We start from the raw sequence: 16098 nt of genomic DNA, 5'->3' as shown, positions 1-16098 counted from the left end.
TACCATGCTCTCTTCACCCCTTTGCACTTCTGAATTTGCTGTTCCTTCTGGATAAAAACTAACTTTTCCTCTTCCTCAGACTAGATAATACCTACTCTTCTCTTTTAACACTCAAATTACATTTAACATTGTTCTAGGAGTACTAGCCAATGCAATTAGATTTAAAAAAAAAAGTAAAAGGTTCAAATGTTGGGAAATGGAAGCAAAAATTAGCATTTGTAGATATGATTATATATCTAGAAAACATAAAATAATCAAATTTTTAAAATGAGACAATTGTAGAATTCAGTAAAATGATACACAATTTATATACAAAAGCCAAAAAGGTGCCTTGGCCGTTTTGGCTCAGTGGATAGAGTATCGACCTGCGGACTGAAGGATCCTGTGTTCAATTCTGGTCAAGGGCACATACCCGGGTTGCAGGGAGGGGTGTGCAGGAGGCAACCGATCAATGATTCTCTCTCTTCATTGATGTTTCTCTCTCTTTCTCCCACTCCCTTCCTCTCTGAAATCAACAAAAATATAATTTTTTAAAAATCCAATAAGGTATCTTTATACAAATGGTAGCTAGTAAGAAACTATGATGTCAGAAAGTATTTCTTTATAAGAGCATAAGAAAGATATAATATCTAAGAAAATGTTTCAAGACTTAAGAAGGAAAATGTTAAAATTCTACTAGAAAAACAAACCTTGCTTCCAGATAGCAATGTAAACTCCCCAAAGGCATGGACTTTCTCTGCTTTGTTCACGGATACATTTCAAGTACTAGGAACACTGTCTGGGATGTGGCAGGCACTCAATAAAAACCTACAGAATGAATCTAAAAATCTAAAAATTCAATGTGGCAAATCAAAATACAAACTAGATTTATATGTGTATTCTGAGGGGAACTGACAAAAATATCAACCTTCCACTTAAAAAATACATGTAAGATCAATTTTACCTAGTACATGAGCAAAAATTCAAGTATTCAGGATTACAGAAGGCAAAGAGAACCAGAATTATCAAAATGTTATTGGTGAACTATAAGTTGGTATAGTCATTTGAAAGGACAATTTCTTAATATCTATCAACATCAAAATGTGTTTATTCTTTAAGCAATATCTCAGCTAAAATTAATTCCATAACTATATTCACACATTTATGTGCAAACATATATGGAAGAACGTCCCTTGTATTACTGTTTGAAAATGGGGGGGGGGGGGGGGGCAATCTAAATTCCTATCAATAACAGATCTGTTACGTAGGATACACCTAACTGGAATACTATATAGCCACCCTTAAAACTGAAGTACAATCATCCACTGGTATAGCAGGGGTTTGGTTCTAGGACCCTCCCCCAGGGAAGGGTCCAAAATCTGCAGATGCTCCAGTTCCTTATATAAAACGACATATTGTTTGCATATAATCTATATTTGCATATAGATGACGGCAGGGTATGCCCTACATATCATATCATTTCATTCCTATGGATTCAGTATAGTGCTCAGCATGTGGCAAATTCAAGTTTTGCTTTTTGAAACTTTCTGGGATTTTAAAAAAATAATTTTGATCTGTAATTGGTTGAATACACAAATGCAAAACTCAGAAAATTGAAACCAGTGGACATAGACAGCCAATTGTATACTATCCAGAATGAAATGGAAATAAGTCAATGATCTATTAAAGCCCAAAAGACAAGGTGAGAACAATGTGTGTTGTATAATCCCATTTGTGTTCTGAAATTATATAACTACTAGAAGCCCGGTGCACGGATTCGTGCCCCGGTGGGGTCCCTCACCCTGGCCTGCAGGGATCAGGTCAAAACCAGCTCTCCAACATCCCCTGAGGGGTTCTGGATTGCGAGAGGGCGTTTTTTGGGTGATACACCCCAGAATCGGGCTCCCTCCTCTCTGGTTCCGGGTGCGTCACCCAAAAACCACAGCTGCCAAGTCACCGCAGCTCGGCATCTCCTGTGTTGAGCGTCTGCCCCCTGGTAGTCAGTGCACGTCATAGCTACCAGTTGGGGCATCTGCCCCCTGGTGGTCATTGCACAACATAGCTACCAGTCGGTCGGTCACTTAGGCTTTTATATATATAGATGCTTATGTGTGACTACAAACATTCTGTAAGTTTACCTTTGGTAATGGATTCAAGGAAGGAGATGAACAGAAGTAAACTTTACCTCAAGCAGAACAGAAAGGTTTTGTTTTGTTCATTTTTAGCCTAAAGCCTATATTTACTTCCTCTCAGGCATCCCTTCAGGAAGTGTTGTGACCCCTCCCGCCGAGGAGGGCTGCCTCCCCCTGTGCTCCCACGGCATTCTGTACACCACTCTATGAGAGCACTTCACATTCACTTGCAGCCTTACTCACTGGCTTCCCCAGTTAGTGGAGTGTTCTTTTGAGGGCAAGGACTGGCTTCTTTTTCTATATTCTCAGCACCTGGTGGAGTGTCTGACACATAGCAACTGCTTAGTAAAGATTGGAGGAGGATGGAGGGAAGGGGGGAGGGAGGGAGAAAACGAGAGTCCTATATGAAGATTAACGAGGCAGCAGTATACAGCACTATTGAGAAGGCTGAATCAGGAGACAAGGAGGGCTGGCCGGAAAGAGAGCAATGATTAGAATGAGGAATGGAGTTATCTTACATGAAAGCTTGGGGTCTATGAACTAGACAGCCAGGTGCTCCAAAGCAGCTAGAAAGCAATAACTGCCAGCCCCTCAGCCTCAGGCATATTCCATGTGAAAGAAGGTGTGGCCACCCCACAATCCCCAATGCCACAAGGGCCTTGTGACTCCTTCAAGCAAGGAAGAAGCCCTGAGGACAGCTTCTGATCATCTCACCGCTCTGCCGGAAATACCCAGGGACCTCTGCAAGTGACGTGGCAATCCATGCTGCCTCTAGATCGCCTTTGCTGGCTATTATCCTCACAGGGTGTTAGAAATATTCAGTGAAATAATCCATGTAAAGCATTTAGCCCAGGCCCTGGCAGAGAGTAAGCACTTAAGATAGAAACTATTATTATTAAGTAATTTAGAGAATCTCTTCAAGAGTTCTAAGCATTGCTACTGCAAGCCATCAGGAAGGCTTCATTTCCTACAAGACCCAAGCCTCCCCGCTGATCTCTGCAATAAACATACTGTCTTCCTAAGCACACTTAAACTAGGAGCTGCTGCTTTTGTATTTCTTACTTTTATCATCATTTTAGAATTAAGCCGGCCTTATCAGACCCCAAGTATAACAGCACGCTTTCATTTTAGAAAGCTAGAATTTAAATAACCTTTACAAATTCAGTACATTTTCCTTTGTCCCATCCCAACAGCTGGACCGTGCCCAACATGGCTAGCACTGGAATTCACTTACCACAGTCGGAGGGTCATTCCATTCTTCATAGGAGATGGCAGCGTAGGGGTAAATCCGGTCATTGATAATCTGCAGGGTGGCCAGGGCAATGGCTTTAATTGACTGGAAGTATGCTTCCCAGAACCACCGTGCCTGCAAAGAAAACAACACTGTTTTAAGTGAGCAAACAAGTGAGATAGAGCGGAAGAACTAGCTGCTCTATCGCACCTGACGCTGGGTCTGGGTAATTCCTTTATTCCCAAAGAGGGGGGAGCCTATGGCAAGTGCTTCCTGCTGTTCACAACAGCTCCATCAGAAGTGTGCACTTATCAAATGCAATCAAAACAGAATGTGAGCAAGGGACCCATACACTGGATTCAATTTAGATATAAGAGAAATTTTGTGATGATGAAAATATGGTTACACCAGAGCAAGTTTATAGTCTTTTTAAAGGTATGACATACATAAAGTGCAGAAACCTTAAGTGCACAGCTCACTGAATTTACATGTATGTACATACTTAGAACTATTACCCAGGTAAATACAGAGAACATTCCAGCACCCCAGAAGATTCCCTTCTGCTGTGCCCGTCACCCTCTAAGAGCGAATCATTCTTTTGAATTCTAATGTGTCCACGACTAAATTTCATATAAATGGAATCAAATAATATTTACTTTTTTCTCTCTAACCACTTTTGCTCAAATCTTATAATATTTAAGTCAGATTTTGGTATTAAGATTATGCTGGCCTCATAAAATGAGTTGGAAAATACTCCTTCTTTTTCTATTCCTTGAGAAATTTTATGTAAGATTGGCATTATTTCTTCCTTGAAAGGTTTAGAAGAGTTCATCAAAAAAGCCATCTGGGCTAGGTGTTCCTTGTGTGTGGTTTTAAATCATGGGTTAATTTTCTTTCATAGACATATAATTGTGTGTATCGTCATGTGTGGGTCAGTTTTGTAAGTAGTATTTTTCAAGGACTATGTTCATTTCAAATAAATTGTTAAATTTATTAGACTGAAAGTATGTGTTAACATCTGTTTAATGCTTATAGAATCGCAGTAATACACATTTTGTTCATGATACTGAGAATATGTGTTTTCTCTTTGCATGTGAGTCTTACTAAGGTTTATCAATTTTAATAATCTTTAAAATTTTTTTTGGTTTTGTTCATGTTTTTTATCATATAATTTTCTCTACTTTTTCCTTTCTGCTCTTATTTTAGTCATTTCCTTTCTTTCATTTTGAAGGACTTGAGTTCACCTGGTATTTAGTGTCTTAAGATTGAAGTTGAGATAACTAATTTCAATATTTGTTTCTAATATGTGCATTTCAAGCTATAAATTTACCTCTATCCACTATTTTAAATGCATACCGGACATTTGTATCTCATTTTCATTATAATTTAGGTTAAAATTGTCTAATTGCCACTGTGATGTCTTCTTTGACCATTAGTCATTTTAGAAGTATATTGTTTAATTTCCAAATATTTTTGAATTTTCTATTTCTCTGTTACTGATTTCTACTTTGACTGCACTGAGATCAGAGAATATAAACGTTCTTTCAATACTCTGTAATTTATTTAAACTTGATGTGTGGCCTACGTACTTTATTCTTGTAAATAATCTATTAAAAAGTATATTCTGCAGTTGATGATTATAACCCTATATAATAAAACCCTAATATGCAAATTGACCGAACAGCATAACAGTCGTTATGACGCGCACTGACCACCAGGGGGTAGATGCTCTATGCAGGAGCTGCCCCCTGGTGGTCAGTGAGCTCTCATCAGGGGAGCACCACTCAGCTAGAAGCTGGGCTCACGGCTGGCGAGCGCAGCGGCAGTGGCAGGAGCCTCTCCCACCTCCACTGCAGGTGGGTGGTAAGGAGTGAGGGGTCCCGGAATGCAAAAGCCCCGGACTGCGAAAGCCCTGTACAGCGGGAGGGATGTCTGACTGCCAGCTTAGGTTCGATCCCCCTGGTGATCAGGCCTAAGCCAGCAGGTGGACTTCCCCCGAGGGGTCCCTGACTGCGAGAGGGCGCAGGTGGGCTAAGGGACCACCCCTCCCCCCACAGTGCATGAATTTCTTGCACTGGGCCCTCCAGTGTTTTATAATTATCAAGTAGAGTAAAGTTGATTATCAGTGCGGTTTAAATATTCGATATCTTTACTGATTCTTTTCTGCTTGTGGATGCGTATATGTATATGTATATGTATATGTATATGTGTTTATTTCCACACTCTTACTTTCAAATTTGTGTTCTCAAGGCTTATCTCTTGTAAAAAGAACATAAATAGATCTTAATATTTTATCCCATCCAAAAATCTTCAACATTCCAATTGTACATATAGTCCCATTTATAGTGTAATCATTCAGTTGGTTTCATCTGTTCTTTGATCCTTTATTTATCCTTTCTTGCCTTTAAAATTGATCAAACAAATTTAATTATTATTCCATGTTTTTCTTCTTCATTAGATTGCTGGTTTTTTAGTCTTCTGTTATTCTTTTAGTAGCTATCCTACAATTAAAGTAAGCATCATTGATTTTTGTATGATATTATACTTCAAATTAGTAATTTCACAACTTACCAAACAATATAAGAAAACCTCTGTTTATTCTCTCCCATTTATTGCGTTATCAGTGCCAAATATTTTTCTTCTACATATTTTCAATAGCATAAGACATTATTATTGATTTTTAAAGTAAATTTTCATTTACATTTACCATATATTTTCCCTTTCTGATAGTCTTCATTTCTTCATGCACATTTGAGCTTCCATCTCAAATTATCTTCCTGCTGCTTGAAGAACTTGTTGTTTTTGTGGGGGGTTTTTTGCTGCAGGTCAGCTGACAGCAAATTCTCTTAATTTTTATTTGCTTGAAAATTTCTTTTTCCCCCCACATTGGCTTTGGAAGCATATCTTTGCTAAATAGAGAATTTTAGGCTAGGAATCATTTTTCCCCAGCACATTATAAATACAATTTCATTGTCTTCTGGCTTCATGCAATTTTTGCTAATAAATAAAAGCTGTTGGACTTACTGGTGCTCCTTTGAAGACAACATGCCTTTTAATTCTAACTGCAGTTAAGCTTTCTCTGTCTTTGGCTTACAGCAGTTCAACATGACATGCCTAGGTTTGGCTCTTTGCATTTACCCTACTAAAGAGTGCAGAGCTTCTGCAATCTGTGGTTTGATGTCTTTCACTGCTTTTAGAAAACTCTCAAGCCAATATTTCTTTAAATATTGGTTCTGTCACTTTCCTCTTCTTCTAGGGCTCTAAACACACACATATGAAATGTTTTCACTGCATCCCATGTCTCTTATTCTCTTTTCTGTATTTTTTCTCTCTGTGCTCTAATCTGGATATTTTCTACCAATTTTCTCATGGTCCAATAATCCTCTCTTCTTTTTGTGTGTGTCTAAACTGCTATTAAACTCATGTGTTGAATTCTTACTTTCAGTTCTTACATTTTACACTTCTAGCATTTTCATTTGACTTTTTTAAAGCAGATTTCATATCTTTGTTGAAATTCTTCTATTTTATTGAACATAGATTCTGACAGATAACACCAATATCTAAATCACCTATAAGTCTCTTTCTACTATCTGTTTTATCTCTTTATTTGGTTTCAAATTCTAGCATGCCTCTTAATTTTTCATTTGCTAGCTATTCTGTATGTTAAAAACTGTCGAGGTTCTGGATGATCCAGATTATCTTCCTCCTAAGAGTGTAATATATTCTGTCAGGCACAGCAAATGCAGTCAGAACACTTTAATCCTGTTAGTGGTTGGTTTTAAGTTTTGTTAGGGCCAACTTTTTTCAGCTTTTCTTACTCTTAAGACATGGCCCTTTGGAGCTTTCAGTTAAAGCCTGGGTTAATTACGAGGACCCTTCCACCTTGGCAGGCCTGAACACACCTTTATCTTGTCAGCACTATATATGATTTACACAGCTTGTTAGGCACCCAGCTGTTTCTTTCTGCAGAGATTCTTAGAGTCTTGCTCTGATCATGTGCACCTTGGAAGTTGGCCAACACCTCAAGGGACATTGCATGCCCATTTTTTCTTACTTCCCTGTGGTCCCCTTTTCCCTTGGATTCTGTCTTTTAAATTTCAAACACCTTCATAAACCCTAACTCCAGCTCTCAGCCCTGTGGGACTACTGCTTTCTGCTATGACTCTATACCCCTATGTTGTGAATTAGAATGTGCCCTCAGGGAAAAGACTAGAGTGAAAATGTAGCTCACCTGAGTGTGCTTCCTTTCTCTCAGGAATCCCAGTCCCTCAAGTACTGACTGCACTGGTTGCTCTTCAAAGCCCCTACACTGTTGTTTTATCTATTTTAATAAGTTTTATACTTCTTTTTCTTTTCTTTCTTTCTTTCTTTTTTTTTTTTTTTTTTTTTTTGGTAGGAGTCATTACTTCAATACTCTGTCATCGTCCAATATAGTCTTCTGAAAGAAGACAGCTTTTTAGCCAAGCAGAGTTTAAAACTCAAGTTATTAACAAAGCAGGATGCTGGTCTAGACGATCTCAACTTCATTGAGACCTACGATTCCACTCAAAATCAAAGACCATTAGGATTTACACAGGGGTGAACTATGAAAATTTAACAGAGGAAATTGGAAGCAGAACCCAAAGAAGTGGAGGAAAAAGATACTTTTTAGTCTAGACTTGCCAACTTTGGTTCTGTTGCTGGGCAAGTCCTCAATTCATTAGTTAAAGCCCAAGATTACTTCTGAGTTATGTGACTATCCTCTCCACTAATTATGTGAAAAAGGCAAAAGCATCACAATGAGAATTCCTCCTATTCAATGAAAAGCTGAAACAGATTTAGCTTCCAAAGGCATCTGACTTAAGCTGTCTTGTAGTTTCCCATCTGGGTACAGCCTGGGGGCCGGCTGGCTGCCTGCTGCTGCTTCTCCAACCTCATTCCTGTGTAAATTCATGTTGCTGCTTCCCCTACCCCCAACATGCCATCATCTAGTCAAAATATTCACAATTTATGAGACCTGAAAGAATCTCTCTTCTCTATGAAACTTTAATTGATCACCCCAAATATCAACAATCTCCCATTACTATGAAATTCCGCAGCACTTACAGCCTTTACCTTACAGGTTAGTCCTGTTATATACTGTCCTATAATTGTTTTACTGTTATTTCAGATGATCACTTTTCTCTCTCCAGCTAGATTATGAGTTCCCTGGGTGTAGAAATAGGCTTTCTTTTCTTTTTTTATTAGCATCCTTGCAAATGTAAGAATGTTTTACCTGCTGCAAAGCTCTTTTGTATCCATGATCACCTCTGCTCTTTATAACCAGCTTGTCCCTTATTCAGAGCAGATACGTACAAGTTTCATTTCATATGTGAGATACAAAGATGTTACGTGGCAGAGTCACAACTAAAATCCATGAATCTTAACTCTAACTCTAAACTCAGACCTTTCCCTATTCCATTCCAGAGAATTCAGAGTATTAGCACATGGTAAGTTTTAGGAAATAGTTCTTTTTCAAGAAACTGAGAGGTATAAAAATGCACTAAGAAGCATGAGCCCACACATAAACACACACATCCTAAAATTTACTTTCCTTTCTATCAAGATGGGTCCATCATCATATGTTCTTTTAGTTTAAATCATATTCAAATTAAACCATGCTCAAACTTAAGAATTTCAAAGCTTTATGTTCATATTTAATCACAGTGGAGACACCAGCCTTTGGGATTTATAGGAAACAATGATTGATAACAAATCCATCTAGAATACCAGCCAAAGGCACAATTGGAGGACAGAGCTTCTCATTTAAAATGTCTCAAATCATCTCCCTCTGTACACCAAATGGCAAGTCTTGCCAATAATCTACGGAAGCAAGTTTTGCCAATAATCATAGCTCAAGTGTTTCAGCCTGAGGATAAGTGAACTTCTCAGGCTTAATTGTTTCTGCAGGACCTCTGTAACACCTTGAAGAGTTTAGAAGCATTATAATTTACAGCCCCTCCAGAACGCAATGGCAGCCACTTGTCGGTAGAGAGAAAGAAGTTTGCAGCTATCCTGGCCATACCCAAATGCAAAACCTTATGTTTGGGGGGTTTTCTCCCCTAAAACATGAGCCACATTTATCTCTATCTGTAAAGTTTAAATGAGGGATTCTTTACAGCTGTGCAAAAGCCCCAGTCACCCTATACTGTGGGAGCTACACAGTTGAAAAGTTAAGTCACATGTGAACTGGGCATACCAACATAAATGTGGACAAAGTGTTTAACCTTTCCTCATTAAGCAAATACCACCATAATTTTATAAAACATGCATATTCCAAAGCATATAAATTACAAAGTTCCTAGAATCCTTTCAAACATGAGAATAATAAAGTTCCTAAAGGGCAAGGATTAGGCCAATTTAAAAGGACCATAAGCAAATAGGTACTTTAAATTGAAATTACTACTTCAGTTTATACATCAATTAAATGTACTTAATGTCTCTGATTTTCAATACCATAAAGCTAAAGCAATAATACAAGTTTAAAGGAACCAGTGCAGTATAGTAGAAAGAGCCATGGCTATGAGCATCTTGCATAATTTCAAGTTTGAAATATGTAAGATGAATTTCCTAACGCCTATCTCATGAAGCTTTGATGACTGATGAGATGAGGTTTATGAAGCTTCTTTTTTTGAAGTCCTAGTGCAAAACAGACAATCAGAAAATGTTAGCTCTCTCCTTACATCCATCCTGTCCTCTTAGGGTCTTCATCACATTAGAATGCCTTTTTGTTTTGGGAATGAGAGAAGGAAGAAGACAGAATGGGATCTCAAGAATTCCAACTGGTCAGACAACAGAGTTAGAAATAATAAAAATACATCAAATGGGAGTGTGACAGAACTTTATAATGACAAGTACAGCAACCAATAACATGTGTCTTGTAGCTGACTCTATGCTTTCAAGGAAGAGGACAGTACTTCTGCAGAAACCATGGGCGTGGGAATGCATCTGGCTTTGCTCACAATGAATTCCCAGCCTCTAGCACAGTGCCTGCCAAAGAGGAGTCAGTCAAATGTTTGTTGAAAGAACAAACCCGCCCAACAATACTGCCTCATAGGCACAAGGAGGCACAGGCAACTCACGGAACTTTCCAAATCTTCTAAGTTCCAACCCACAAAGTTAAAGGGGCAAATAATCATTTAATAATAATGACTGCATCTTGTATACAGAATTTTAAAAGATGAAAGATGAGGGACGTATATTTGAGGGAGAAAAACAAAATTTCAGGTGACGAGCTCCTCCAGGAGAGATGGGGCACACATGATTTCAGCTTTGGAAGAGTACAGAAGGGAGAGGTGGCTGCCATAAAAGCAGCCAAAGAAGGCAACTAAGTTTTAATGAATTCTTAAAACTGAGTGTGGGCTAGTAAAACAATGTGGAAGCTCCAAACACAGGGGAGTCGCATTTATTTACAAGTTCTATTCTACTGGGTGTTTTTGAGAAGGATTGCGGAAGGGAAGGAAACCAAAGAGAGTCCTGAACAGCACACACCTAAAATCCCTGCCCATTTCTTGGACTTTTTTCTTATCCAAAGCAAAGGCTTTCAACTGCTGGGGGAGGAGCAGAAAATGCTCCCAACCCAAGGTCAGTCACAGAGGCACTGCCTCTGGGAGAGGATGGAAAGGCAGCCTGCCACTGGGGAGGGTTGAAGCCACAGCTCCTGTGAGCTGCACCCCAAGCCTTGCACTGAGGAAGCCACAGCAGCCCACTGCTGTGCCAGGGGCAGGCCACCCTCCCACCAGCAATCCCAGACAAGGCTACACGCCCTGTGGGAGCAGAAGCAAAAGCCACCGGTCCCTGGAGGACAAGCAAGAAAACTTACTCAGGTCAGGATCCTGCACTGACACCACGCAGAGGTCAGCTACCACTAAGAGAGGGGCAGGGCACTCTCCAACCCAAGATTCCCTGCAGCAGACAGCTGCCACAGGCGGAAGAAGCAGGAACCCTGAGAAGGCCCCACCAATGGGCCTGCCTGAGTCTGAGGCTGGGCCGGGGGTAGGGAGAACCCTACTGCCCCCATCAAGAACCAGCACCTCACACAAGCAGTGAGAGGCTCCCGCTGAGGGGGCAGGCCTCCTCAGCGGCACAGGGTGAGGTGGGAAGTCTGAGAAAAACCTCAGTACTCGGGCCCCATACTAATAACATAGTAGCAGCAGCTGACCGCTGGCGGCATCTGAGTGTGTGGTGTGCTGAAGGGAAGTCTAGCAACAGCAAAACCCAAACTGAGCCCAAGGACCAGAGCGAGTCAACCTCCCACATGCATGGCCTGACAGAAGCGGTGTGTCCGTTTCTGGACACGACATTGACCTCAGCCTCCTGTTTCTCTACAGAGGGTGTCCATCATTCAACCAAAATTTACCAGGAAAAAAAAAAGTAAACAACCCACTGCCATAATATAAAGCTGTCTAAAGAACCAGACCCAAAGAGGACCAAGATGGTAGAACTATCCGACAGGGACTTTAAAATAATTATTAGTAAGTTAAAGAATCTAGTGCAAAAGGTAAGCAGCTTGCATGACTAGGTGGGGATTTTCAGTAGAGAGATGGAAACTAAATAAAACCTTCACCTTCTTCCTCAAAAAGCTTAAAAAGAAACACAGCTGCACCATTAAAGATGCAAAAGTACTCTGCCTCTGCGCAACTAGGAAATTCAAGAGATGTGAGCTATAGGAAATTTTCTCTTAACACACTCACACTGACAGAACCATTTATTTCAGGGGAAGGGCTGGAAAATATTTCCACACCTCATGGATTAATTTTTCAAAGCTGTGTCTGAAGATGAATCTGAAACTTCCAAAGGGATTCCAAGTCTTTCCAAACACATGTACGAAAGGCGCCTTACGTCCTTTCCTTTGTTCGCTGTGACAAATGGAACCGCGGGCATCCCTGCCTGTGCCAGGAATCCTAGGTGCGTAAGGGTGAGCGCGCAGGCGCAGGGAGCCGATGCCCTTCAGGAGTGACTTTCCAAGTGTCCTGATTTCTAGCTGAGCATGACCACAGGCAAGCCCGGTTTTGTTTCTTCTTTTGCTTACTCCATTTTATAAACGTAAGAGTTAGATGACAACTTACTTAAAATTAGGGGAAAGAAGAGCAACAAACCACTCAGAATGAACAAAAAGATAGATGCAGAGGAAGTAAAGCATCGAACAGATGCCAAATTACAGCGGGAAGGCTGGGGAGTGTTGGGGAGGGGGAAAAGAGATCAACCAAAGGACTTGTATGCATGCATATAAGCACAACCAATGGACACAAGACACTGGGGTGGGGGGTGGGATGAGGGCATGCGACAGGGGGTAGGGGAGGCTGGGGGAAGGTCAATAGGGAAAAAAATGAGATATATGTACTACTATATGTAATGCTTTAAACAATAAAAAATAAATAAAAATAAATGATAAAAAAAAAACACACTCAGAGGCATTTCTCCTGTGCTGAAGGTTTTACAAAACTGTACAATGCCCATGTGACCAGATTTTCTGAAGGAGTTCACAAATATTTGATACACCTTTACTCAAGGATTCAATAAACAACAATAGAAGTTGCCTTCTTTAAAATAAAAAGGGATTTTCTGAAACATAAAAGGCTATGATACCTGGGATTTATCAGTACACCATTTTTTTCTTAAAACATTTATTTTGTTAATTTAGTTACATTTAAAATACCTTACTACTTAAAATACAACTGTGCTTTTTCTCTCTCCTTCCTCATGAAGCTGCTTTAACTGCTCTCTCCACATGCGTCCTCCCCCTGAAAGTCTGTGATGCCTCGCCAGGCCCTTTGCCATCCTCGAGGACAGTGTTTCCAGCCCCATCATCTCAATCACTTGAACACGGCACCTGAGGAACCCACACATATCACACTCACTGGAATTTTACCCCAAACCACAGACATTTGTTCACAAAACAGTAAGCGGAGTTCATTTCACAATTTTTGGTAAGTATAATTTTTTTTTTTTACTTCTTTACCATGCAAAGTTGTAATTGCTTTCTTTTTAAACTTTTTGTTTTGAAATAATTTTAGACTTAGAGAACAGGTGCAATCGTAGTGCAGGGCGCCCCCAGATCTCCCTCAGCCTGAGCTGCCACCAATGTTAGCATCTTGTATCACCATGGTATAATGATCCAAACTAAGAAGTTAACTAAACCATAGGCTTGTCAGATTTTCTCAGTTTTCTTCTAAGGGCTTTTTCTGTGAACTCTGACCCAGGATGGCACATTGCATTTAGTTGTCATGTCTCCTTAGCCTCCTCCAATCTGTGACAGTTTCTCAGTCTCTCCTCGTCTTTCATCACCTTGACACTTTTGACTAGAAATGGTCAGGAATTTTGTAGACTGTACCTCAGTTTGGATTGATCTGATGTTTTCTAATTATTAGAGGTTATGGTTATTAGAGAATACTACAGAGGTGATATGCCCTTCTCTTCACATCATATTAGGAGATATCTGATATCAACATGACTTATTACTGGTGAAGTTAACCTTGGTGACCTGGTTACGATGGGGTCTGTGAGGTTTCTCCATTATAAAGTTACTACTGTTCCCATTCCATATTCTATTCATGTCACCATGTTCAGTCCAAATTCAAGGTGAACATAATTAAGCTCCACCTCCTGGAGGAAGGAGTACCAAAAAAATTAGCACACTATATTTTAAAATACATTTGTTATTGATTTCAGAGAGGAAGGGAGAGAGAGCTAGAAACATCAATGATGAGAGAGAATCATTGATCGGCTGCCTCCTGCAAACCCCCTACTGGGGATCGAGCCCGCAACCCGGGTATGTGCTCTTGCCTGGAATTGAACCCAGGACCCTTAGGTCCACAGGCTGACACTCTATCCACTAGCCAAACCAGCTAGGGTTAGCACACTATATTTAGTGTATTTTGAAAGGAATAAAAACCATGAAGTTGAATTCACTGAGTCTTATAAATTTTTCAACCTAGTTTATTTACATACAGAATGGCATTCTATTAAAATCCTTAAATCTATGGGGATCTGTGGATGATTAGAAAGTATTAAAAAATTTTCTTTCCTCATTAATAATTTCACTAAAATTGATAATCTGATATTTGCCTTAAACGTTAAGTTGAAGCCTGATAACATATCTCATCTAGAGAAAAGAGAAAAGAGAAAAGCATATAGCCAATTTTTATTAAAAATATTAGATGTGAAATATGCTGAGACCTCAAATATTTCTGAAATTTCAATGCTTTTAATCTAATACTTTAACTTACTCTGATGTACTCCACATTACTATACAAAAATTTAGTTTACAATTTTGTAATTTGGAAAAGAATGAAATAAATCTAAAAAATTAGTATAAGAAAGCAGAGAGGAAAGAAATTTGAAAATAAACCCTAGAGCTTTCCATAGATTTGCTATGAAGAAACCTTGAGAATCAGCTAAAAACGTGCCAGTGCTAAAAGTAAAAATTTATAAAGTAACCAGCTACAAAATAATTTTTTAAATAAATAAAACAAAAAAACAAACTCTCACATTCCAGCAATACCCAGTAAGATTACACACACACACACACACACACACACACACACACACGAATTAGTATTACCCCAACTTCTCACAGTCCAGATTATTCTTAGTCCTTCGGATAGACGTCAGCTGCCTCCCCATCATCCCTCACCTCCTTTTCTAATTCATCTGACAATTTGAACACAAAAGTCAGGATGTATTCTCTACTCCCTGATGTTTAGGGGGTGGAACTTACCTTACCAGCCAAACTAACCATTTACTAGCCCCCACTGAAGGGCAAGGATTCAAGAAATTGGCCAATAAGCACTACAGATTTAAGGTAGTGGGTTTCTGTGGGTTCTCACGGCTTCTTTACACTGGTGTCCTGCAGCCCCTCTAGAGTAAGGCTCAAGTGTCTTGGAAAACTGGAATGGATTAAGGTAGAATGCCCTTGTCAATGTCACCACTCATTTTTCCCAACAACAGCAACAATGCAGGACTAGACGTGGCTTAACCAGTAGGGTCTCTATTTTAAGCTGTGCTGCTGAGAGAGAAGAGCTGAGAATCCTTTTAAATGCAAGTGCAAGATCCAACGTATCACACCTTAGTGAGCATGGTTTTGCTCTTCTCCCAGGATCTCATATAGAGCCCAGTGATTCTTACTAAGAATTAGTATCTTCTAGGATTCAGTCTCAATTTTATTTTTACCTCATTCCCACATTCCCAGCCTTCTAAAAATACACTAGAATTTAGAATCCACAGATTTGTTGTTGTTGTTTTGTCTTGTTTAAAATAGTCTTTATTCAGTTGGCACATAGGAAATGAAAAGAAAAAAATCACCTTATAGTAACAAATGCTGTTATGAAACTGTACCACACTAAATGGATTTTCTCTTTCTCGCCCTTCTCAGAACTTTGAGAACTTGCTCAAAACCTTGTCTCTTGGCTGGCTACAAGGTATGTACCTCTTTAAATCTAACTTTCTCCATGCTTAGCATTTTGCTAGCCACCTCTTCATTTCCCCCTTCTCCTGGCACTTCGATGAAGACATTTTTACATGGTCTTCCAGGCCATGTCTCCCTAGCACTGTCAAGAATTTCTGAAGAACTCTCAACATCAGAGCAGTCCTATCCCAAAAGAACAGCTGAAGACACAACTTTCCCTTTGTATAGCCCAGTTCCTAGGAGTTCGGATCTCATTCTTACATCCCAAACTATGAGTCACTCAAAGGTTAGGAAAACAAGCAAGTACATGGACCAGTACCCAAATACTATTC

The 16098-nt window shown here is 39.6% G+C and overlaps 1 protein-coding gene across 1 annotated transcript in view; it reads right to left on the bottom strand.

The window, feature by feature from the left end:
- EXT2 (exostosin glycosyltransferase 2) overlaps nt 1–16098 on the bottom strand; it is a 117089-nt gene that overhangs the window by 60549 nt on the left and 40442 nt on the right. Inside the window, exon 8 of the mRNA XM_079788135.1 lies at nt 3346–3477. Within this exon, the coding sequence (XP_079644261.1) occupies nt 3346–3477 (132 nt within the window). The remainder of the gene's footprint in view (nt 1–3345; nt 3478–16098) is intronic.

The sequence above is a fragment of the Cnephaeus nilssonii genome (assembly GCF_951640355.1).
Source record: "Cnephaeus nilssonii genome assembly, chromosome: 13".
Taxonomy (NCBI): domain Eukaryota; kingdom Metazoa; phylum Chordata; class Mammalia; order Chiroptera; family Vespertilionidae; genus Cnephaeus; species Cnephaeus nilssonii.
This window is presented reverse-complemented; position numbering and strand designations above follow the sequence as displayed.